Source organism: Embiotoca jacksoni, unplaced genomic scaffold, assembly GCF_022577435.1.
Source record: "Embiotoca jacksoni isolate LCO1_2020_lvr unplaced genomic scaffold, fEmbJac1.0.p SCAF_29, whole genome shotgun sequence".
Taxonomy (NCBI): domain Eukaryota; kingdom Metazoa; phylum Chordata; class Actinopteri; family Embiotocidae; genus Embiotoca; species Embiotoca jacksoni.
In genome coordinates, this window is record NW_027185380.1 from 2959123 (window position 1) to 2985272 (window position 26150).

Sequence of the window (26150 nt, forward strand, 5' to 3'; positions counted from 1 at the left end):
CCGCAAAGAACTGCATTTTTGGAGGTTTTATCATATTCAAACACTCGTGAAAGTTGGTACACACGTCTCTCCCAGCGAAAGATTTTGTATTCTAGTGGAGTCGCGAATGGGCGTGGCCAAATGGCTCGCTGGCGCCTCCTAAAGAGATGCCCCGGCGGCTACATTTACCTACGCGCTACGAAATCCGGTGGACACGTGTATCACACCTAGACGCACAAAAAAGTTACACTGCACCATTACATCAACTCGACAGGAAGTCCACCATTTTGAATTTAGTCGCCATTTTGGGCGATTCACACATTGGACTTTAACGAACTCCTCCTCGGGATTTTATCGGACCGACTTCATGTTGGGGATGAAAAGTTATCAAAAGAATTCGTTTTCGTCGATGCGTGTGCCCGTCACGTGGCGGCCATTTTGATTGTCTCGCCATGAAACTACAAGTTGCTTTAAATCTTATGTACATGGACCGACCTTCTCCAAACATCACAGGTATGATAACAGCCCCGCCCTGAAGACACCTGTGTGGTAATATTCGCTCATAGTCATAGCGCCCCTTGGTGGCAACTGGAAAATAAATATTTCATACTTTCACATGCTTCGTCGAGCTGCTTCATCACATGAACCTCAATTCAGGCAAGAATGGCCTTAACGTGGTCAATGATATATTGAGAATCCTGTGCGTTATTGTCAAAAGGCGTCGCCATGGTGATGCGTCAAACTTTGATGTTTCGCCACGACACATGAAGTTGATGTTTAAGGTCAAAGGATGCTTGAAACCTCGTGAAACGCAGCACATACATCCGGCGTGGTGAGACGATACATATAATGTGTTTTTTGAGTGGGCGTGGCCAAATGGCTTGCTAGCGCCCCCTAAACTGCAGCGACGGTACCTCGTCTCACATACATGCACCAAATTCGTTGGACTGGTGTATCACACCGAGATGTACCGAAAAGTCTCTTGGCATCGTGAATTTGTTTTTGTTGATCGGTGTGCCCGTGGCGTGGTGGCCATTTTGAGCGTCTCGCCATGAAACTGCAAGTGACTCAAATTTTGTTATACATATTCCGATCTTCCTCAAACCATACATCTTTGATAACAGTCCCACCCTGAAGACACCTGTATGGTAATATTCACTCATAGTTGTAGCGCCCCCTGCTGGACACAGGAAACGAGACAAAAATTGCAACTTTAAGCGGGGATATGCGGTCCCTCGCGTGGTGCACGTCAGAGAGCCAGCGGCCACGAACCACCGGATCCCCAACGCGCACTGCGCGAGGGCCTGCATATCACTGCTTCCAGTTTTAATTGTAGTTTATTATTTAAAGGCTTCATCCGACTCTTTTGCCCCAAATGTTTTTTTTTAAATAAAAGAGTTCAGGTTGAAACGCGCTCATTTTATTGGTTATCGTGTTGCTCTGGTATGTAAATTGCATTGACAATCATTGATTTCTTCTCTTCTCCCTGTTCCTTCTCTCCACTGACCGTCGTGGACGTCTGCAGGTGGTGATCAACTGTGCCATTCCCAAGGGGCTGAAGTACAACCAGGCCACGCAGACCTTCCATCAGTGGCGAGATGCCCGACAGGTCTACGGCCTCAACTTCGGCAGCAAGGAGGACGCCAACGTCTTTGCCAGCGCCATGATGCACGCGCTGGAGGTGCTCAACTCCCAGGACACAGGTAAGAACTGCTCACACTGTCTGAGCTGTTCAACAGAACTTCAACAGCGGCTCAAAGCTCTTCATCCACCAGAGATGTGTTCATCTGCCATGTTCAGCAGTTTTACCCAAATTCAATTTCTTTGACATTTTCATGAATATTGAAGAGAATGTAATTCCTTCTGTTATGGGCACATGATCAGATCCCGCTGTAACTCTACACGGATGGATGTGTTAAAAGTTTCCTTCGATTCGTTATCAAGTATTCATTCTTCTGGGTATCAACCGTTTCCCTTTTGAAGTCCAGCATTCAAACTAAAATGGTGAACATAGTAAAAATGAAACCTTTTTAGCGTCAGCGCGTTTGCGTCGTCTTTGTACTTTAGCATGCTAATGTCAGCGTCGCAGAGCTGCTAGTATGCCGTAAGCACCCAGTCCTGTTTCTTTTCTTGCTGTAAAACGTTTTTAGACTCAATATTTCTTTAATCTGAATTTTACATATATTTTCTATAATGTTTAAACGCATGGATGTCTCCATGACTCGTTCATTTATTTATAAAACTTCATTGGAGCTCTGGTCGATGGTGTTTCAGCTCTTTATGATGTCAGTTTTCTCTGGAATAAAACAAAGAAGAGCGTATAGAAGTCCCGACCTCCATGAGACTGGAACAAAGTACCTGTATGAACTGAATTCATCAGTTTTTCATTTTATCACGTGAGATATGTGCTGTTGATATTGTTTGATTGGGTTCATTATAATTCTTACTGACCACATGTCACATCGTGTATTAGAGGTACAATTGTGTAATTTGTCTATTGTGTTTGTTCTGTGTTGTGTACATCATGTAATCTTGCAGGATGCAGCTGTACACAACATAGATTTCCCTGAGAGGCAGTAAAGTAGATCACGTTTCATCTGTGGACAGATGAAGCTGCTCTTCCAGCAGGTTTCTGTGTTCTGTGTCTTCATGTGATCCCAGACTGACTGATGATGTTGAGGGCTCAGTGGGGACAGACCATCTGTTGCAGGACTGTGGACCTTTAAATGAACCACAGATTCATCCGACACCTTCCTGATGAGACTTAATGATGGATCTAATCAGTGCTTACAACCTTTTTACAGTACTGCACATATAAATACATTATATTTCTTAATAGCAACAGTGATCAGAACCATGACATGTTTTCAGATTCATCCATTGTATCCAGACCTCAACATCCACTACAGATCGCACTGATTTACACTGACAACAGCTTCTGAATAGAAAAGACAGAAGCATCACATCATTTAGTATTTAGAATATCCATGTTGTAGTCCAGCTCTCCAAAACAGAAAGAAGAGCAATTCTTACAGCCCAACACGAAGGTCAGGCCATGTTTTTGATATATAATATATAATATATATATATATATATATATATATATATACAGTGGTGTGAAAAAGTGTTTGCCCCCTCCTGTTAAAACATAACTTAACTGTGGTTTATCACACCTGAGTTCAATTTCTCGAGCCACACCCAGGCCTGATTACTGCCACACCTGTTCTCAATCAAGAAATCACTTAAATAGGACCTGCCTGAAGTGAAGTAGACCAAAAGATCCTCAAAAGCTAGACATCATGCCGAGATCCGAAGAAATTCAGGAACAAATGAGAAAGAAAGTAATTGAGATCTATCAGTCTGGAAAAGGTTATAAAACCATTTCTAAAGCTTTGGGACTCCAGCGAACCACAGTGAGAGCCATTATCCACAAATGGAGAAAACATGGAACAGTGGTGAACCTTCCCAGGAGTGGCCGACCGACCAAAATTACCCCAAGAGCACAGCGACGACTCATCCGAGAGGTCACAAAAGACCCCACGACAACATCCAAAGAACTGCAGGCCTCACTTGCCTCAGTTAAGGTCAGTGTTCATGACTCCACCATAAGAAAGAGACTCGGCAAAAATGGCTGCATGGCAGAGTTCCAAGACGAAAACCACCGCTGAGCAAAAAGAACATTAAGGCTCGTCTCATTTTTGCCAGAAAACATCTCAATGATCCCCAAGACTTTTGGGAAAATACTCTGTGGACTGACGAGACAAAAGTTGAACTTTTTGAAAGGTGTGTGTCCCGTTACATCTGGCGTAAAAGTAACACCGCATTTCAGAAAAAGAACATCATACCAACAGTAAAATATGGTGATGGTAGTGTGATGGACTGGAGCTGTTTTGCTGCTTCAGGACCTGGAAGACTTGCTGTGATAAATGGAACCATGAATTCTACCGTCTACCAAAACATCCTGAAGGAGAATGTCCAGCCATCTGTTTGTGACCTCAAGCTGAAGCCAACTTGGGTTCTGCAGCAGGACAATGATCCAAAACACATCAGCAAGTCCACCTCTGAATGGCTGAAGAAAAACAAAATGAAGACTTTGGAGTGGCCTAGTCAAAGTCCTGACCTGAATCCTATTGAGATGCTGTGGCATGACCTTAAAAAGGCGGTTGGTGCTGGAAAACCCTCCAATGTGGCTGAATTACAACAACTCTGCAAAGATGAGTGAGCCAAAATTCCTCCACAGCTGTAAAAGACTCATTGCAAGTTATCGCAAACGCTTGATTGCAGTTGTTGCTGCTAAGGGTGGCCCAACCAGTTATTAGGTTTAGGGGGCAAACATTTTTTCACACGGGGCCATGTGGGTTTGGATTTTTTTTTCTCCCTTAATAATAAAAACCTTCATTTAAAAACTACATTTTGTGTTTACTTGTGTTATCTTTGACTAATATTTAAATTTGTTTGATGATCTGAAACATTTAAGTGTGACAAACATGCAAAAAAATAAGAAATCAGGAAAGGGGCAAACACTTTTTCACACCACTGTCCATCTACATTTATAGATCTACATATATACATCTACATATATACATCTACATATATACATTTACATTTATACATCTACATTTATACATCTACCTATGTACATCACATTTATACATTTACATATATCCATCTACATTTATACATCTACATATATACATCTGTACATCTACATTTATTCATCTACATATATACATTTACATTTATACATCTACATATATACATCTACATTTATACATCTACACATATACATCACATTTATACATCTACACATATACATCTATACATCTACATTTATTAATCTACATTGATACATCTTCTAACTGGATACAGAATATCCCTGTGCTTTGAGTTGCATACAGAAGCTTGAGAGAAGCGGCAAGGTTTCCCCTTTCACCCCACTTTTTGGCTTCTGTATTTCTGTCCCGACAGCTGCTTTCAGTGGCGCCTGTTTCAGTCCCCCCCCCCCCGGGATTCACCCCCATCACTCAGCCTGTGGGGGGTAAAACTCTGCCACATGACAGAGCAGCAGCCGTTTGTTGCATGTGGTAATATGTGCTGCGTGAGTGACACACTGAAGCCTTTAACGTGGTTTTAATGTCTCGGCTGTGATGTGGAACATTGTGGCTCGACGCCATTTTGACTTTACACGTTCCCGATAGAGTATTATGAAGGAAAATATGTTGAGTCGCATCTGTTTGACTTGTTCTGTGGTTCTGCCACCAGCACATGAACACACTGTTGTGATTTACAGTGTAATAGTCCTTTAAAGTGGCTGTCTGAGCTTTTGTCTGAAGTGCTTTACAGCAGAGTAGAAATCCGTGTGGTGTTTCCCCTCTAAAGGACCGGATCAGTAATCAATACAGACGTAAATCACAGCACAGCAGCAGCCTGTGAGGACAAGACTAACTCCAGGATGAGCCGAGTAACAGCAGCTGCTCTTCAGGCTGAGACTACAGTTCCTATAGTCTTCACCCTACAGGCCTGATTTATACCGTGTTGCCGACATGCTCTTTACCTGAAGAACTCTTAACAACATTCACACATTAAAGGTACTTAAAGGGAAACGTTAAAAACCAACATGGAGAGAACTGTTTTATCTCTTCTATTCTTTACTCGAGGAATGTCTCTCTTTTGTGGTGTAGTCCTGGTCTGACCTCTGCACCGGCACAAAAGAACTCCCTCTCCGAAAAAAAAATGCGTGTCCTACCCTGGACAGAAGAACATTTAGTGCAGGCTGACAGGAAAATCCCTTTCATCATAGAACTTTAACTCAGTTTTATTTAAATAGCACAAAATCACAACATTAGTCATCTTAAGGCCTGACGGAGTACAGCTGAAGTCATAGAACGTATCTGACGAACACAGAAAACTAATAAGTAGGAGCGACTTAAGCTAACAAAAAAAACTCATGGAGTTGAATGGGAGTCTATGGAGCCGGAGGCTTTTTGGAGCCGACCTCTAGTGGCACTCGGTGGTATTGCAGCTTAAGACACTTCTGGATCGGAACCATTTTTCAGACCTGGAAGCTACGAACTCTTTTATAAACAGTCTGTGGGTCTTACAGACTCAAACCTGGAGTAGAGTCCTGGATATGGACCCCCCCAACCCGCCTCCTTACTTGGACTTTATCACTTTTGTACTTTTTGTCAAATGACAGTTGCCACATGACCCTCATCACATGACCAGCTTCTTTGACCCTGGTTATACATACATGTACTTTTCATGCCCAGGTGAGGCAAAACGTGACGCTGATACCATATTTTCTGGTGGGCCAACTACACAGTTCAGTATATGTACACAGTGAGTATGTGTACATGGTGAGAATGTGTACACAGTGAGTATGTGTAAATGGTTAGTATGTGTACACGGTGAGTATGTGTACACGGTGAGTATGTGTACACGGTGAGTATGTGTAAACGATGAGTATGTGTAAACGGTGAGTATGTGTACAAGGTGAGTATGTGTACACAGTGAATATTGTAAACAGTGAGTATTGTAAACAGTGAGCATTGTAAACAGTGAGTATTGTAAACAGTGAGCATTGTAAACTGTGAGCATTGTAAACAGTGAGTATTGTAAACAGTGAGTATTGTAAACAGTGAGCATTGTAAACAGTGAATATTGTAAGCAGTGAGCATTGTAAACAGTGAATATTGTAAACACTGGTAAACAGTGAGCATTGTAAACAGTGAGCATTGTAAACTGTGATCATTGTAAACAGTGGGCATTGTAAACAGTGAGTATTGTAAACAGTGAGTATTGTAAACAGTGAGCATTGTAAACAGTGAGCATTGTAAACAGTGAGTATTGTAAACAGTGAGTATTGTAAACAGTGAGTATTGTAAACAGTGAGTATTGTAAAGAGTGAGCATTGTAAACAGTGAGCATTGTAAACAGTGAGCATTGTAAACAGTGAGCATTGTAAACAGTGAGTATTGTAAACAGTGAGTATTGTAAACAGTGAGTATTGTAAAGAGTGAACATTGTAAACAGTGAGTATTGTAAACAGTGAGCTTTGTAAACAGTGAGCATTGTAAACAGTGAGTATTGTAAAGAGTGAAACCACCACTCTGGTCCGTCGTCATCTCGTCCAGCACCAATGTAAGCTGCATCTTCACCTCGTTGTTTTCAAGTCAGAACCAGACTAATCAGGAAATGAAAGCGTTGATGCGCCCTCGCCAGACGAGCTGACTCCAATCCTCTGGTCTGTTTGTTTGAGCTACGCTCCAACTTGGCAGAAGCTGGTCTCCACAGAGACTTGTGAAAAGTTGCTAACTGGGGATCATCATTTATTTTAAGTCTTTATTGTCGCTGCCAGCTGTTTGCCATGTGGCTCCGGATCCTGTGAAAGCTTTGTTGGGGAGGAGGGGCTGAAACCTGAGAGAGCTGGAGGTGCAGGGAGATAGAGATCCACATCCAATCCAAACACACAAACACACACACACACACACAAACACACACACACACACACACACACACACACACACACACACACACACACACACACACACACACACACACACACACACACACACACACACACACACACACAGGAGTTTGTTTTTGCAGGTCATGGGGGTGAGAGGATGGGATAAACATTTAGGGGAACTCAGATGTCCACCAGCTTCCTTGTGTATTTTCTGACTGCTGTTGCAAATTCAAATATTCTCTGGTTTCTGCTACTTATGTATGATTTACTGCGTTCTTTGGACTTGTTGGACTAAATACGCAGTTTGAAGATGTCACTTTGGCCTATTGGAGACTGATGGGTGTTGTTTTCATAAAAAAACAATACAGTTTCTCCCATAAAACATCAGATCACTACTTGATATCAGCCAATACTCTTAAAGAGAGAAGTTCATCCCTTAAATCACACAAAAATGTTTTCCACTGCTGCCTCATTGTAGTGATCATTAATGTTTAAAAATCCGTGTGTGTGTGTGTGTGTGTGTGTGTGTGTGTGTGTGTGTGTGTGTGTGTGTGTGTGTGTGTACACTTAAATGCGGAACCATTCTGCATTCTGTCCCATGAGCCTCGGACACATTTCAGCCGGAAGCAAGGCCTCCATGTAAAATCGTCCAGATTGGCTGCAGTGCTGCTCTGTGAATTAATTGGTTGAGCTGCACTCTGGTTGTCATGTAGCAACAGTGTAGAGAGGCTGGAGGGAGGACTGACCACGGTTACCATGGTCTCCTGATCTTTGAAAGAGAGACGAGTTTAATTGCGTTTCCAAATAGGATGTGGTGTGTTTGTGTGTGTCGATCGATTCAAGTGTGCGATACAAGCGAGTTTACAAAAAAGTATCTGTTTGATTGACAGGCCTGTGGTGCAGTCAGGTTACAGCTATCGGTGGGCGGGACGTAGTATCGTCAGGTTTCCAAACAGATTGGTCAGATCCACCGCTGGCTCCTCCCCCAGCTCGTCCAAATATGGTCACTTCCTGCTCCAAACCGCTCCGAACTGTGAGACAGAATCTGAACTGGAGGTTCATAACGTTCACAAACCAACGGGTTCTGATGAACAATTACAACTAAAATAAAAATACAAACAAAAATCTAACGAGTGAGTGCTGAGGGAATCTGAGCAGTCCAAAAACACATCCTGAGCATATTTATGTCTAAACAGTAGCCTGGTTCCCCAAATCAGCAATTCAGATACATCAGCTGATCAAACTAACCAATCAGAGCTTTGCAGAAAGCAGATAATACCAGAAAAAGACGACATTCATTGAAGATGTCATTTAGTAAGTGAATTATTATTATTGAGACGTAACATTTAGATTGATTGATTGGTAAAAAGTATAAATCCACTGTGACGTCACCTGCTGCTTTGTGAAGAAACATTTTGAAGCCTGGGATCGGACATTTTGGCCGACGCCATCTTGTTTTTTTTTAGAGCCAGAAGTGACTATATTTGGACCAGCTGGGGAGTAGAGAAGGGTGGACTTGACTGAGAACCTGAATTCATTATGCCCCGCCCACCTCTACCTGAAACCTGACAGCGCCCCAGGCATGTCAATCAAACAGACAAGCCCCAAAATATACCTTCTTTGAGGCCTAATTTCTAATCAATGGTGGAATTATTTTCACTAGGACCACCAGAAGGACTGAAAGTAGCTCATGACACCATAATGACTTCAAGACAAATTGTTTTGACTTAGTATTTCATTAAAGAAGTTGAGGCTTTTTGAATCAAAGTCTGTTGGAGCATGATGGTTTTTGAACACAGCCACTAGTGGTCTTTAGTGGTATTGCAATTTAAAGCACCTTTTTATCGGCTTCACTTATCAGATCCAGACACTGAGGCATTCTTTAAGTCTGTGATTTATACGACCTTCATCTTTTTTTGTCTTGTTTGAGATCCACTGGACGACACCAAACATCTGCAACGTGGGAGGACACGCGCTCATGGAAAACATGCATGGATGCAAGTTTTTTTAGTGGCAAGATCATTATGACTGCAAAGAACACCAACCAAACCCAAAACCTCCTCAACTTTTCCAAAACTCACTAGGAAGTAAACAAAACACTTGAGAGTTAAACAGCCAGTGACCAAAAGCATAACTCTGCCTGTCATCACACGTCCACAGACACCACAGGACGAGTCCTACTAACATGTTTCCGTTCTTCAGTCACGGCTAATCACCCTCCACGTGTGCCAAATCTCCAGTCATTGCTTTCCCACAATTCAGTTGTGCTTTTATCCTTCATACTGATTTCCGGCTCTAAATTGATGTCGCATAACCGGGACTCATAAATGTACCACCAGATAGCAATGATGAGGTTTCATGAGGATGTGCAGGAAAGTAAAATATTTTTTGTTATTGGTAATTGAGTTCCTAGACAACGTTCAGCACTTCCCGAGTAGACAGGAATAATTACTGAGCCATCTCATCTGCTATGTCATTATATGAATAACAAATAGCATCACTCAAACATGCTAAAAACATTGTCCAAGTAATTTTTTTTCCTATAAAACTCCAAGTTATAGAAGTCAAACCAAACCCCACATTCCTGCATGCATCACATGCCGCTGACCATAACAGTCTCCTTAAGGCCGAGGCAGGCGTCAGGAAATCTCTGACGCTTGAAATATCTCAATAAAAGAGAGTTATTTACCAGTGGAACACTCACTTCGTTTCGTCTGAAAAATAATCTGCTGCTGTCTCTTGTAATTTCGTGCTGACAAAATGAGCCCGTTCACAGTTTAGAGTGCCTGCTGCCAGTTCTGAAGGATCTCAGACTGGTTTCACCACAGAATGCTGATGAGGCAGATTTGTGAAGAGTTGCCTCCTCCTGTGCTGCTTTCCTCCTTCCTCCCCTCTCATTTCCTCCCAGTTCATTTAAAAAAATATATATATTATTGAAGTTTTCATTGAAGAGAAGGAGACGATGGAAAGCTCCATCTAACTGCAGTGCTCCTCTTCTTTGTTGCTGCCTGGTTGTGTATTTGCTTGGTTTCTTGTTGCTGCCTTTAGCTGGTGAATTGATGACGAGTCTTGCAGAAATATATAATTCATGGTAGTATTGGTTTTGTGTGTCTAAGAGGTGCTCCTGGGTGAGGAGGCAGCTCAACAGGAACATCTAATCAGGTTGTTTTTTTCTGCCTTTATCTCTGTCTGATGACTCAAATGCAGCCATGAGCTCGGGACAATTTGGATGCATCCGGCTATAAGAGGGTAGATCAATAGCAGGAAAGGCACAAATTCTGTCGCTTGATCATCGTTAGTTCATGTGGACATGACCAGAGAACACACATCAAGGTTTGGATCAAACTCTGGAAATCGGCAACGGACAGTCTTACAATGCTGAAGGATGACTGCAGCGATGAAGCGATGAGCCTGGAGACGTCTTGGTGACATTCGTGTTTCCGAGTGGCAGAACGTCATTGTCCAGAACTGAAAAAGACAAATCAGGTCAGACGTGTAGGATTTCTTTGACACTCATGCACCGTGAATCCATCGGCGGGAGGATGACGGAGTCCTGCTGTGACCTTCTGAGGCGTCTGATGAGAAATGTGAGTGCAGATAAGCTGAAATGTGGCGCGACGGTTCTCCAACATGACAGTGTGCTCCCTCACAGCGCAATCAAAAAGCTCCAGTTTCTACCCACAACAATACGATCGTAGCTCCTCGCTGGATTTGGCTCCCTGACGCTTCTTTCTCTTCCCCAGAAATTTGTCACAAACTCTGATGTTCGCTTTCTGCAAAATTTTCAGGTGCGTAAAGCCTCGCCGACGCAGCCAGAACACTGCTGACAGAAACGTGTGGAACTCAGGAACTGACGGTGACGAAGCGATGAAATGTGCAGCAGTTGCTCATCAGGGTTGCACCTTTCTCCTGCTCCGCACACGCGAATGTGCAGCGGTCTCGGAACATATTGATCTATCCTCGTATAAAAGGACAACACCAAAATTCAATCTCTTTTATCTTTTTGTCTACGTCCCGGCCTGAGGCTCGCTGGCTTTCATCTCATTCACCATCCACAGCCTCTGATGGAGCTAAAATAACTCCGTTTTAACTTTAAGGATGCCTTTTTTTGGTCTTTTCAAACAAAGTTTTGGCCACATGTCTGTTTGCGTTGCACTGCAGTAACTGGAGGCTTGTGTGTTTCCAGCTGGCTGGTTAGCGTCTACCGTTTAGCGGATATTGTTGAATTTTGCGGAGGTGAAAGCGAAGCGCTTGGCCTCTGCTCCACAGGCTTTTAATAGCAGGGCAACATGGCGGTCACCTTTTTATGAAAGTTAAAAGATACTAAACGTGCTCCAGTGAAGGAGAGGGACAGGATACACACTTCCATGCTCGATATTAATAATAATATCACATCCAAATTGCACACCCTCGTGTCCTCAGCAGCGCACCGAGCGAGTTTGAAGGAGGTGGGACGAACGGATGTGGAGAAATGTGAAGGACAAACAGACAGAGATTTCTGAAATTATACAGAGAGATTGTTGCAGGTCAGTTGTCTTTTGATCAACCAATTTATTAATAGTTAATAGTTTACCAAGCCTTAAAGACATAGTTGTAGATAGTTGTGACCCAGTTGTTGTTTGTCCTAGTGATGGAGAATAGCTCATGTCTGCTAACTCTGTGAATACACAGTGTTTACTGGAAACCTTCTAGGGTGTCTGAAAAGCCACTTGTTGCTGGGCAGATCTGAAACTATTACAAGGTCATGTTTCAAGTTGAGTCACTCTGACATATGATCTGACACTGGTTTCAAGACCAACCCTGCCGTGTCACTCATCTTCTGACATGGAAGTTGGGGTTGGAGTCACGTGTCTGGCAGTCATCCGCCCGGCTGTGATGGAGATGTGGAGCTGGTCAGAGGTGTAGGTGTCCTTATCCCACTGCCCTCCCAGACATTCTGACTCCCATGAGCCCCGAAATAATCCCTCGACACAGAGGACACACCGAAGGAATCGGAGATGGACACAAAAACAGATGGAGGCTGCTCAGCTCTGCAGCAACTTGTATCTCCTGCAAATCTGTGTGTAATAGGATCCAGAGCTAATTTACATATTCATGAATGTACTTTGATGAAGATAGATAGATAGATAGATAGATAGATAGATAGATAGATAGATAGATAGATAGATAGATAGATAGATAGATAGATAGATAGATAGATAGATAGATAGATAGATAGATAGATAGATAGTTACTTTATTAATCCCACAAGGGGAAATTTTTTTCGCTACAGCAGCATTTATAGATACAGGAAAGCAATAAAACAACAGTAAAATATTAAATATAAAAATGCACAGTATATACAATATATGCACAGTATATACAATAAGTCAGAGGTTTGGTGGTGATACTAATCCTGTGCGAGTCAAACTCTTGGTAATTATATTGCTTTTCTAAATCAAGGAGGAACAGGTTTTTTTTTTAAATCATGACCTCAAACAGCTTCACTCAAGGTAAAACGTTTCATCATCCAGAAGTCCAATTCTAACTCATAAATTATATAATAAGGCTCCCAAAGGTCCTGGTTTTTTCAAAAAAATTGATGGATGTCCTCAAATTGTAGAAATACTTTCTTCTTAATCAAAGTCCAGTTTCAAAACTCATCAGTGTGCAACAGGAGCACCCGTTTTAAAGAAGATGCTACAAGACATAAGGATGTGATTCGCCATCAAACTTTGAGTCCTTGAATCCCTCCAAACGAGACCTTCAAGGTCATTAGATGTGACGATAGAGAGTCGTGTGAGTTTGTAGGATCAGCCATCAAATGAGGTTAAAGTCCAGGTTTATGGTACTGAGATCATGGATGAGGTTAACAGAGGAAAGGGTGTGTTCACAGAGGACAGAGTAAGAGAGATAACAGCTGATGGAGAGAGCTGGAGGCCAGAAAGAGAATTTAAGTCTACGTGTGCCAGATAGCCCATTTTCCAGTAGGCCATCTAACATAATGGTTATTGATGGAAGAATCTTAATCAGACCTTCCAAGAACCATTTCACCTTCTTCTCCCGAAAACACTGGCATCAGCAGGAAGCCTGAAGCAGCAGGACGGCCATTAGGCAGGCACATCCCCAACTCCGTTACGAAGGCATATTTATTTCTTAATTAATTATCTTAATTCTGCTGACAATCAGACAATATTCAGAGAACTGCCGCGCTGCCAGGAGACAGTATTCAGCCAAAAACAGCCCATGAGAGAAGCAATTTTTTTTTAAAATGTTACATCACAATGACCTTTTTAAAAGATACAATTTCGACAAAAATGGACTTGATGTGAGATGAAGAGGAGAATATGTGTCCCTGAACTTCTCTTACTCTTAGAAGCACTGCACACTACAAGCCTGAGCAGTGATAGTGGATCATAATGTGTGTTTGAATACACTTATGTGTCATACAGTGAGCAAAAAACACCCAGAACCTGCTGTTCAGAAATAACAGTGTAAATGGTCAAAAAGTGGTGAAAGAGAGGATTTGATGATGTTGGTGGAGATGTGGACGCCAGCCAGCGGATGTGTTAAATACAAAACATTACATGTGCCTTGGTAAAATGATGGAGTTGGACAGGGCTGGAAGCATAAAGTGGTGTATTTGTAAATATCACTATGAAATGTTTGGTTCAGAATTTTGTCCTCCCATGAAAACAAGCCAATGTTGTTTGTGCAAGCATCTTTTTATGGCCCAATTCTGTTTCATTGTGATGCCCTTTAGTGACCATAGTGGTAATGATGGGGTCCTTCTCACGGCTGGTATATATATATATATATGACACAACAGTACTGGTGCCAAAAGCAAGTATATGTATATAGAGTATTTAGGCTCAGCTTGCTTGGAAACCTTTTTGGAAGTGATAACAAAACAAAGTATCAGGTACTATCCACAACCTTTGCCTGATGAAAAACCCAGGAAAGGCAGGTAGAGTTGAGCAGAGCCGATACCGGCAGTGGAAGAGGCCATAAAGTCTGCAGAGGGAGGAGATGGATGGATGGGTCAACCAAACATTGGACTTCAGACCAAGTGTCAGCATTACTTTGAACTTTTACCGTTCCCTAAACTGTTTAAAAAAAAAATTGTAATCATGAAAACAGATTTCCTCTCTTTTAACCCAAACTCTTGATCCAAACCTCACCAAGTTGGCTTTGTGTCCTAATCTGAAGAAACAGAATCAAATGTACTAAATTGTGCTCTTTTTTAATTGTTTTCAGAGTAAAGTAGGTGCAATAAAAAGTTTTAATTCCATTTTTAATCCAGGATTTCTGAGAGGCTTAAAATGAATAGTCCAAATGTCGTAAAGTTTAATTGAGCAGGATTCTTCTGTCGACCAGGTATCATTTCCTGGTCGTGTATAGGCGAGTTGTTGCTAGCGATGCTGTGTTTTACCTGACAACAGATGCTGGAGGATGACATCAAGAACTATATGAGGATTTCACAATGTGTACGTCATCCTGCTAGTGAAGCTTCTACTCTAAATACAGCTGGACGTCCACTTCCAGTCCACTTGACATTGACAGAGTGAAGACGGTTGGAATGTTTTCCACATATTTTCTCTGGAGTCAGTCTGTGATCGCATCGGTTCAGTCTGAGTGTCGCGTCCAATACGTCCCCCATATGCTGCACGGCGCTGTGGATCAAAGGTTCCACCAACCGGAGGAAGTGCTGCAGGTTTTATTTATAACCTGTGTGATGTTTACGTGGTTGATGAATGAACATGCGTGTGGAGGAATGGATGAACACGTCCTCATTTTTTTTTTTATATACGTATTCAAAGTAAAGTCTGAAGAGGGGTGTTTTTAGTTTGCGGCGGAAGATGTTCAGACTTTCTGCTGTCCTGATGTCGGTGGGGAGCTCATTCTACCATTTAGGAGCCAGGACAGAGGGGAAGGAGGAGCAGAGTGAACGGGCTGGGATGTAAGGTTGGACCATGTCCTGGATGTAGAGGAGGAGGAGCGGAGTGAACGGGCTGGGATGTAAGGTTGGACCATGTCCTGGATGTAGAGGAGGAGGAGGAGCGGAGTGAACGGGCTGGGATGTAAGGTTGGACCATGTCCTGGATGTAGACTGGATCCGATCTGTTCGCAGCACGGTACGCAAGTACCAATGTTTTGAAACGGATGCGGAGGGAGGGAGTTACAGTAGTCTAGACGTGAGATGACCAGAGCCTGGACCAGAACTTGGACCAGAGCCTGGATCAGAACCTGGACCAGAACCTGAACCAGAGCCTGGACCAGAACCTGGACCAGAACTTGGACCAGAACCTGGACAAGAACCTGCACTGCCTTTTGAGTGAGAAGAGGACATATTCTCCTGATGTTGTGCAACATGTATCTACTTCTTCTTCTTCTTCTTCTTCTTCTTCTACTACATGCTTCACTTTTTTATACAGTCTATGAGGGTGAGGCAGCCGAAGTGTGTAGATACAGGTGTGTAAGAGAATGAGGGATGATGTGAACGGATGGGCAGAAGTGTAGTTGAAGTTTTAGAGAGAAACCCGAAGACATTCAGGCTTTTCTTTTCTAATTTGGGTGAAGCAACCTTTTTTTGGCTTCATGCTATTTCCTGTCATCTAAATGAATAATTTAGGTTTTCATTCATTGAAATGAAACATCAAACCACAGGATTTTAGCTTCTTTGCCCTCCACTGTCCCCCCCCCTCCCCTCCTCACACACATACACTGGTAATGCTAGTGGGGGGAGCAGCGTTGTGTCCTTCTCTGTATCCAGTGAATGAATAATAGATTGGTTACAGGAAGTAGAAGCAGCCCATCAGGTGGAGTCTCATCCACTGTTCGCCCTCCTCAACACTATTCTGCTCTCTTTCTCTTCCTGTTATGCTCCGTCACTTTGTTTTCTCCTCCTTCTTCTCCTGTCGGGCTCTCAGCCTCTCTCTCTGTCTACATCTTCAGCTCCTTCTCTCTCTCTCTCTCTCCTGCTCATGTTCATCCCTCCCTCTCCTCTCTCCTTTGTTTCCATCAACTATAATCTGTTGGAGAACACAAAGAGAAACCACACCCGGCGTTCAGCGTCAAGGTGCCCGTCAGGATATCAAGGCTTCACATTACAGAGGACAAAGAACTTGAGCGGCTGCTGCGGCAGAAGAACGCAAATATTCTGTTTTATTAAAAACAGTCAATTCTCTTTTTTAAATTTGTTTGGATGGTGGAACTTTATCTCTCCATCACTGTGATCGTTACAAACCTGCAGCGCTGTGGACGATGCAGAGCTCAGGCACAGGAAATTGAAAGAAGAAGCTCCAAAGATTCTGAGCCATGGTTTTGTACGTGACCTCCCAGGACTGTGCAAGAGGAGTCGGCGGCAGGGTGGTAGTTGGTCTGAGGCCCGGCAGCGGGTCCGACGGGGTCGACGGGTCCAACGGGGCCGACGGGTGCAACGGGGCCGACCCACTGTGGCGCTACGTTTGCTGCCAGAGGAGGCCGACACTGTCGCTGCCTTCATGTAGGTATAATAGACCTCTGTGGCTGTGTTGGTGTTTGTGCGTGTCCGTGGGAAAAGATGCTTCAAGATTTCAAAGTTGAAGTTTACTCAAGAAAAATATTTAACAATAATAATAGAAGTAGAAGGTGCTCATAGTTACTCCGGTAAAGTCTCTTTATGAACTGTTATCTTCTCGGTACTCCAGCTGAGGAGATGAATCATTGCAAACTCTTCTCTTGCCGGAGGTGTTTCAGAGACTGATAGTAATGTCCTGAAATACTGTCGGCGAGTCTGTCGGCTCTGAATCGTGGACTACCTCTCCTTAGCTTTGCTGCCTGCCTTCTCTTTTCCCTTTACCTCCCAGTCTCGTGTCAGATCGTGTTCTTGGAAGTGGGCCAAGCCTAAGTGCTGTTGTCTTGGGTCAGCGAATCACTTCAGATCTCCAAAGACTTTCCATTTGACATGAAAGGAAATGGACTGATTGTCTGTTTCGGGAAGTCAGTGTTGTGATGTCAACGTCTCAAATGTGAGATACCAAAAATGTCTCTTCTTTGTCGTTGGATAGTTCAGTAAGATTCTGTAATAGGAAGCACGGTCTAATACGAAAATGAGGCCTAAATGAACGTGTGACCCGGTGATTGACTTTTAAGTCCTTCCTCCTGAGAAGCTTTAGAGGCTGTCATCCTGCTACGCTGCTGTCTGAGTCCTGTCATTAGCACATAAGCTCTATTAGAGCAGACAGTAACACAATTACACCCACAGGCAGCGGAAGATGGAGACCAGAGACCATGTCAGCAATTACACTCGCAGATATTGACTGCCGGTGGCCTCGGCTTAATTTGATAATATTTCAATTCAGCCTGCACAAGAAGGAAACCGTCAAGATGGTAATAAGATGAGATGATTGGGATAATCGGGACCGATATATGGTTATTTCTGTGTCCCCTGAAAACGTAGATAACACGTGATAACTGTACACGCTGTGGTTAAATGTCCACAATGTTGTCTTTCAGAGATCAAATTGTCACACTTGCTTTTAATTTGGCCTCCAAAGTGTCTACGTGAATAGTTTCTAGGGTAAATTTGGTCCCTCTGTGTCAGCAGTAGTTTACAGCCCCGTTTTCAAAAAAGACGCAGTGTAAAATGTAAATAAAAAGAGTGTGATGATCATGTCGACTCATTTAATTGAAAATGGACCAAATATAACAAATCACATAGTGAAAAATATTTTTCTGAGAAATATATACTCATTTTGAATTTGATTCTAGCAACATATCTCCAAAAAGTTGGGACAGTGTCAACAAACGACTGGAACAGTTGTGTAATGCTAAAAAACAAAACACCTGGTGGAACATCTGACAACTCATGAGGTTACCATGGCAACATATCAGTGACACGATTGGGTATAAAAAAGACTATTTCAGAGGCAGAGTCTCTCAGCAGTGAAGATGGGGAGAGGTTCACCACTCTGAAAGACTATGTTGGAAAATAGTGCAACAATCTAAGAATAATGTTCCTCAACGTAAAACTACAAAGAATTAGTGGATTTCATCGTCTACGGTTCATAATATCATTAAAAGATTCAGAAAATCTGGAGAAATCTCTGAACACAAGGGACAAGGCTGGAAACCAATATTGGATGGTGGTGATCTTCGGGCCCTCAGGCAGCACTGCATTAAAAACACACTATTCTGGATTGGAAATCACTGCTTGGGCTCAGGAACACTTGTGAAAACCATCGTCTGAACACAGTTCACCACTGCAGTGCAGGTTACAACTCTACCCTGCAAAGGAGAAACCATGTATAAACATGTTGCAGAAACGCAGTCGCCTTCTCTGGGTTCATTTAAGATTGAGGCGAAGTGTAAAACAAATTAAAATTTGAAATTATTTTTGGAAGGACTGATTTATGAGACATGCAGTCAGTATATCCATCAATACAAGATTGTTTCTGATTAAAACAGTCAAACAGTGTCTGTTGAAAGTGCAGATGATGAAGTCTGTGTCACATACAGAGGCGTCATATGTATTCAGCTCACATCTTCAGTTTATCATTTTCTAATTCAGTTATTCAGAGTTGTATGCACTTTTTCTTGGCCGTGTGTGTGTGTTTGTAGCTCTTGTTATGACAGACAACTGACAAGTGTTGTCAGTGACTCACACCCCGACTCAATGGTCTCCAGTTAACACACACACACACACACACACACACACACACACACACACACACACACACACACACACACACACACACACACACACACACACACACACACACACACACAAGGCTGCACCTGGTGAATGCTCCACTGGTGCACATCCTCCCTTGGGGATATTTGCTGCTCAGGGGTTAAGAAAGCAGCTTCCATAAATATGAAACACTGACAGATACTCTTTGCAGACCCACTGTAGTGTGAAAATGAAAATGTTGAGAAAACTCAAAATGTCAAGGCCAAAAACTTAAACCTTTGAGTTTGATTAGAAGTGCGTATGATTAGACTTTTAGCTGAGAATTTTAAATTCTTGTGAGTTAAAGCAACTCAAATCTGTCTGCAGTATCAACTTCAAACTTGAAGCTCAGATTCTTGTTTTTCCATCATCTAATTTTCATATGAAACATTTTAAGCTAAATCTAATGCATGCTGGGTAATATATGGAAATACGCTGATATTATGTCTAAAGGAAAACCTTTTGGACATTTAATGAACTGAACTTGAGTTCTGAAAGTGATCATTAAACAATTTAAACTTGAAAAAGGCAAAGTTAGACTAATAAAATATTTTTTTGATTAGATAGTAATTGTGAAATATTATAGTAGAAAGGATGAAGTAAACATGGAGTGAAAATTGTTTTTATTTTATTCAGTAGCGAAAAAGCATGATGTAACAGAACTGATGAATCACAGATTAAAAGTTACTGGGACCTTCTCCCTGTCATTTAAACAAAAGATGAGCTTTATTTGTTGGCACCATTTAAATTGTTTACCACACAAAACATGTATATATTGTTCAGCATTAATTGGACTATCCCAGATGTGCAAGCTACCCATGCTATGTGCAAAAATGCATCCCCACACCATCACGGGTGCCGGCTTTTGAATAGTGCGCTGATAACAAGCTGGATGGTCCCTCTCCTCTTTTGCCCGGAGGACGCAGCGTCCATGATTTCCAAACAGAACCTCAGATTGTGATCCATCAGACCTCAGGACAGTTGTCCACTTCACCTCAGTCCATCTTCAATGATCTCGGTCCAGAGAAGGCGGCGGTGTTTCTGGATCATGTTTCTATCTAGTTTCTTCTTTGGAGAGTTTTAACTTGCATTTGTGGATGCAGCGATGAACTGTGTTCACAGACGATGGTTTTCACAAGTGTTCCTGAGCCCTTGCAGTAACTTTCATGACAGAATTGTGTCTGTTTTTAATATAGTGCCACCTGAGGTCCCTGACATACAGAGATTTCTCCAGATTCTCTGAATCTTTTATTGATATTATGTACCATAGATGATGAAATCCTCATATTCTTTGCAATTTCCGTTTACTAATTAAATAGGGGTTTTTATGTGATTTGCAAATCATCGCATTGTGTTTCTATTTACATTTCATATGGCCTCCTAACTTTTTGGGAAACTGGATTGTAGATGTTGATAAGTTTGTAAGGCCTAACAGTTTATAATTGTTATTTTTGCCAAAGAATAGGACTTTCAGTTTTACTGTGTAGCTTTCTGTTGCTGGTTAACTACAACTTCAGCAGTTGTTTATCACTGATGATTATTGCTCTTGATAGCACCAAACGGACTGATACATCCCAGTGGCAGCAGGAGGCTTTCCTGACTCATCAGGCAGGGTTTTAAATGGTCAATAAACTGGCTTCCAGTAAATCTAGTTCTAAGTTGGACTCATTAGCATCCACCAAAAGATCGTGCAGCCTGTTTGTGCCTCTGTCTTCCTCCAAGATAAGTTCATCCACATCTTCATATGTTTTTGCATTTCTGTCGAGGTAGTAAGCGTTTCCACGGTTGTGGTTATCCTGCCTTCAGACTTTTTTTGTAACTGGCCCTCATATGGTGTTAGTAAACTCCCTGTTATTGTGTGTGTGTCATTGTTCACATTCACTGGTGGCAGAGGTTTTGCCCGCAGGTGATCCAGAAGTCTTCAGAAATAATTTCCGTCAAAAACAACCTAAAAAGATAAACAGCGCTCTCATTGCTTTGACTCGGATGTGGCAAACCTTGTTTTCTCCTCTTGTGGAAAAGTAGCCGGTGCCATTATCAATGGCGGTGTTAAGTGGGAGCAATGTGTGTGAGCACGTTGGTATTCAGAAGCAGTCGCTAGCCTGGCTGCTGCCCAGATTCTGCCTGTTTTATCTTTCTGTCCATCGCTCCGTCACGGCAGACGCTCAACACTCGCCTAAATACCGAGTGCAGTTAAATCTGCTCCTTTTTCAGCCCCATTCAGATCCAGAAGCTTCTGGTTGTTGTGTGTGTGTGTGTGTGTGTGTGTGTGTGCGTGTGTGCGTGCGTGCGTGCGTGCGCGTGCTCGTGCGCGCTCATGTGTGTGTTTCATACACAGAGCACCATGTTGGTCCATCTGGCCTCGCTCAGGTTTTGCAGAAGAGTAGCTCATTAGCAAGTGTAAATCAGACGGTGATGTCGGGGTGTTTCTTGTTCTCATGCCGAAGGCTGCAGAGTGTACCTGAGTGTGTTGTTGTCACTGTTTCACACTTTGGACTGTTCTTTTTATTTTGTACATTTCCTTAAAAGCATGTCTCTTGTGGATTTAAATGTTTTGGGTGAAACACTTTTATTATTTCTTCTGTTCAAAACTAGCTCCTCTTTTTGAACAATATGATGGACTTCATATAAACATGGACATAGTCTCCATGTCTAAAAAGAGGAGCCACTGCAGTAATGCTTTACAGTGCAATACCACTAAGGGTGACCAGGGGCTTGTTCCATAAAATGTTTTTTTCTCCAATAGACTGCCATTCCCTCTCAAGTAAAAAACAGTGGGTGATGACACCGTGGGTTGCCACCATAAACTGGATATAAAAGTGTTCGTAGCTTCAGGTCTGAAAAATAGTTCCGATGCAGAAGTGTCTTCAGCTGCAATACCAGTGAGTGCCACTAGAAGTCGGCTCCAAAAAGCCTCCGGCTCCATAGACTCCCATTCAACTTTTCTCATCAAATTCAAAGTCAATAAAATGTGTCCATCAGTTATCTCGGTGTTGTTAGCTAAAGTCACTCCTTCTTATTAGTTTTCTGGAGGTCCATCTGAAAATAATCCCTCATTCATTAGAAAAGAAGATTCAGAAAGACCTGTTTTGGGGGGGCGTGTCTGTTTGATTGACAGGCCTGTCAGGTTACAGCTATCAGTGGGCGGGACATAGTATCATCAAGTTTCCAATCAGATCGGTCAGATCCACCGCTGGCTCCTCCCCCAGCTCGTCCAAATATGGTCACTTCCTGCTCCAAACTGCTCCGAACTAGCAAGATGGTGACGGACAGAATCTGAACTGGAGGATTCATAACGTTCACATCACTGATTCATAACGATGACATCACTGATGGTTGATGACATCACTGATGGTTGCTGGTTGATGACATCACTGCTGGCTGCCTCCAGTGAAAACCAGACTGATAGAAATGTGTCCTTCAGTTCGGACCCTCATTGTGATGCCACTCTGGTCCTGTTGTCTGTCTGTATGCGAAACACCAACAGCTGTTATGACAGCTCAGTTCCACTGATAAAATGTTCAGAATATTCAGATAAAACATGCGCTGATGAGAAAGTGTTCTAATATGTATGTAATATATCTACATGCTACTATGAACACAGTGTAGTTTGTGACAGAAATTGAACATGACTTGAACTCTTATATCAAAAATATTTCCAAAATGTGAATTAACTTCCATTCAGACACTCACATCAGTTTTAACTTTTGATTTGAATACATCTTTAGTTTTGTTGGTGTGGAGGGAGTCGACGGTGCTTCAAACACATTCTATAACCCACCAATAGTCGTATATTTTTGGATCTCATGAACCATGTGAGTGCGTTCCAACCTGGTCTGCCTGAAGCACCGTGCAGCTTTTTACTCCTCGTGCTCGCAGATATTTAGAAAGCAGGACTTTACCTTTAATGGAGTTTTGTTAAATCTGGTATCGCTGCTTTTACTGTCCAACCACAGCTCTATTTCACTCAGGCTGTGGTCCTGTCCGGCACAAAGTGCTCACCTCACTTTGCTTTGTTCGGAAAATGAAATATAATTGTGAACAACGTGCTCCTACATATGAAATGTCTCTCTGCCTAAACAGAGCACATGAATGACCAGAGACTTCAGAGGGCATGAAAACACCAAACAAACAGAAGCTGGATAAACTGCAGATCTTATACTAAACACTGCGTTGCCATGACTACCAGCAGTATCTCCCTGCGTCCCCTCTGAACTTTTTGGAGGTTTCTAACAGTACACAAGAAGTTCTGTGTCAGCCTGAGCGAGGATGATGTCAGCCGAGTGTCTAAAAGGAGTTGCCTGTGTGTGTCACCCCCTACAGGCCCCACGCTGCCCAGACAAGGTCCCCAGGTTCAGAATGGCCCTGCGCCCGAGGAGATGGACCTGCAGAGAAGGTAAGGAGGAAAAACCTCAGCCTGATACAGATAGAAGGTCACATCAAAACATGTAGGCTGGATAGCTGAACACTCGGGAAACAGTTTAACATCGTTCCTTCAAATAGAAACAAAGTGTACGCCTTAACCTTTAGCCTCCCAGAGCCTTCATCTTCAATGCACCCTCTGATCTGTTGCCGACTTTCTCTTAACTCGTACACAATAAAACCAACTTCTCGCTCTTATAATTAGAGAGAGAAAGTGTCAGAATAGAAACAAGTGAGAAGGATGAAGGTGACGAAATTGTTCGTGCCCATCCTGCTTTCTGTGTTTACTTACACAGTATTGGGTTTTTATGCTACTGAATGTACGATAGATTTGTTTTCATTTATATATTGTTACGTGTCTGTTATTATAATAATAATAATAATAACAATAATAAACTTTATTTTTGTTGCACCTTTTAATACAAGAAATGCAGCTCAAAGTGCTTTATAGCACGGAAATGACATGCAGTGCACAGTTACACACACGCACACACACACACACACATGTATGTTTATACATTCACCACTTGGTGATAACCACGTGAGCCAAACACAGACGCCTCCAGATGTAGAGCAGCTGGACTCTGAAGTTGATATGAATCATAAGTGTCAGACAAATTAAATCAATATCTCCCAAATTTGCTAAAGTTTGTTTTTCTAATGTCACAGACGTTTTACCGGTTTACAGGTGGTAACTTCTTCTTCTCCCCGTTTGCCCTTTGACTCTTTGATCTTTGGATTCTGTGTCCGTTGTCATTTATCTTTCCAGCACCTGCGGTCACACTCCATATTTACTGAGGTATTCTGCTGATACAGAGGCTGATAGGAGTCTGGTGGGAGAATGATGTCTGTATCAGAGAGAGAACAGGATGAAAGGAGTGAGGAGGGTGATGGAGGAGGAGGAAGAGGAGGAGGAGGAGGAGTGAGGAGATGAATTGGCCATCTGCTGGAAGCTGCCATACTGTAATCTTTGGAAGATGATGAAGGACTGTTGTTATGTCTGTTTGTCTTCTGATCAGCTGTCAATCATCCAGTTCTGTTGACTTTTTATTGGAACATGTGAAAAATGATCATTTAATTTAAGCTTTTAGTCAAAAACCTTTGTTACATCTCGAGGATTTTAATTTGTTTCATAAATGACTTTGTAGTTGAGTCTGACCTGAAAGTCACGAACCACCAGACCAACACGTGTCTTCACTGCAGGATTTTGGAAATAGAGGAAGTGTCTATAATCTTTATAATAATAATAATAATAATTATTATTATTATAATAATAATAATAAAGAACATCCTGTGTACTGTTGACTAGAACAGGTTCTCATGGAAATGACCAAGTAGCTTTTAGGTCCTTTAACAACCAGAGACTCACATTATTACATCAATTCTCCAACAGAGTGAAACGTTCTCATTCATTAATACCCTCTTAGGTTTTTTTCTTCGATTTGTTTTTAAGAAATGTTCTTAGAAAAGTCTACGTCAGATTCTCCACGTGTTCCTGAATTTGTAGTTTTCATGTGATGTCACATCGTTCTAGCCACGCCCACCTGGAGGGCAGAACGAGGCTTCGTGGCACTGCCTCGTTCACCTGGTTGGTTTTTGCCAAAATAACGGATCGTTGTTGGTCAATGGGACTCAAACCAACGAGCCTGGTGGAGAAAGAAAAGCCAGAGAGGAGAAGATAACGAGGGGAACACACATCTAACTAACACCAACAGCACCAGGACCAACACCAACACCAGGACCAACACCAACATCAGGACCAACACCAGCACCAGGACCAACACCAGCACCAACACCAGGACCAACACCAACACCAGGACCAACACCAGGACCAACACCAACATCAGGACCAACACCAGCACCAACACCATCACCAGCACCAACACCAGCACCAACAACAGGACCAACAACAGGACCATCACCAGCAGCAGCACCAGGACCAACACCAACACCAGCACCAGCACCAACACCAGCACCAGCAACACCAACACCACGTTGCCATGTCGTCTTCTCACCTGGCAATGGTGGCTGCTGGATCAGGACCATGTTTTGACCTCCAGGGCTCCGCACTGGTCACGTGATTGAAAATTATGAATCGATGAATCCTGTTGTCCTCGATGTGGAAAGCACGTCCCAGTTGTTCCTAATGAAAGGAAACTAATCCCACACTTGTCAGACCCAGGCGCTCTGTGGAGAAGATTCACCACAGGTGTATTTCAGCTGGACAGGTAGCTCTTACCAGGTACACTCCTACCTGTGGTCACTTCACTGCCAGCCATCCTTCAGAGACACTGTGGTGTGTAAGGCAGAGCTGCGGTGCACTGGGGTGGTGGGCCAGTACCTGCAGAGACCGGATTCCTGAGGAACCTCATCCTGGTCTGGTTGAAGGGTAGAATGCCGAGTTATGACAGAACAGAGCTGATCTGGATGATATGTTGTTCAACTTAATCGGAAGGCTAAAGACATAGAGATGAAGTCAAACCCGACGTCTTTCTGTTCCTGCATAAAGTCAGTGTGAATGTTTGATTGTCTTTTTTTTTTTTTTTTTAATTGCTGAAAGCTGCTTGAATGGAGTTTACTGGCAGCTTA

General features: G+C 42.7%; 1 protein-coding gene across 1 annotated transcript in view; it reads left to right on the forward strand.

The window, feature by feature from the left end:
- LOC138205498 (protein enabled homolog) overlaps positions 1-26150 on the forward strand; it is a 69119-nt gene that overhangs the window by 20593 nt on the left and 22376 nt on the right. The window contains exons 3-4 of the mRNA XM_069161512.1: positions 1505-1682; positions 23463-23535. Coding sequence (XP_069017613.1) covers positions 1505-1682; positions 23463-23535 — 251 coding nt within the window. The remainder of the gene's footprint in view (positions 1-1504; positions 1683-23462; positions 23536-26150) is intronic.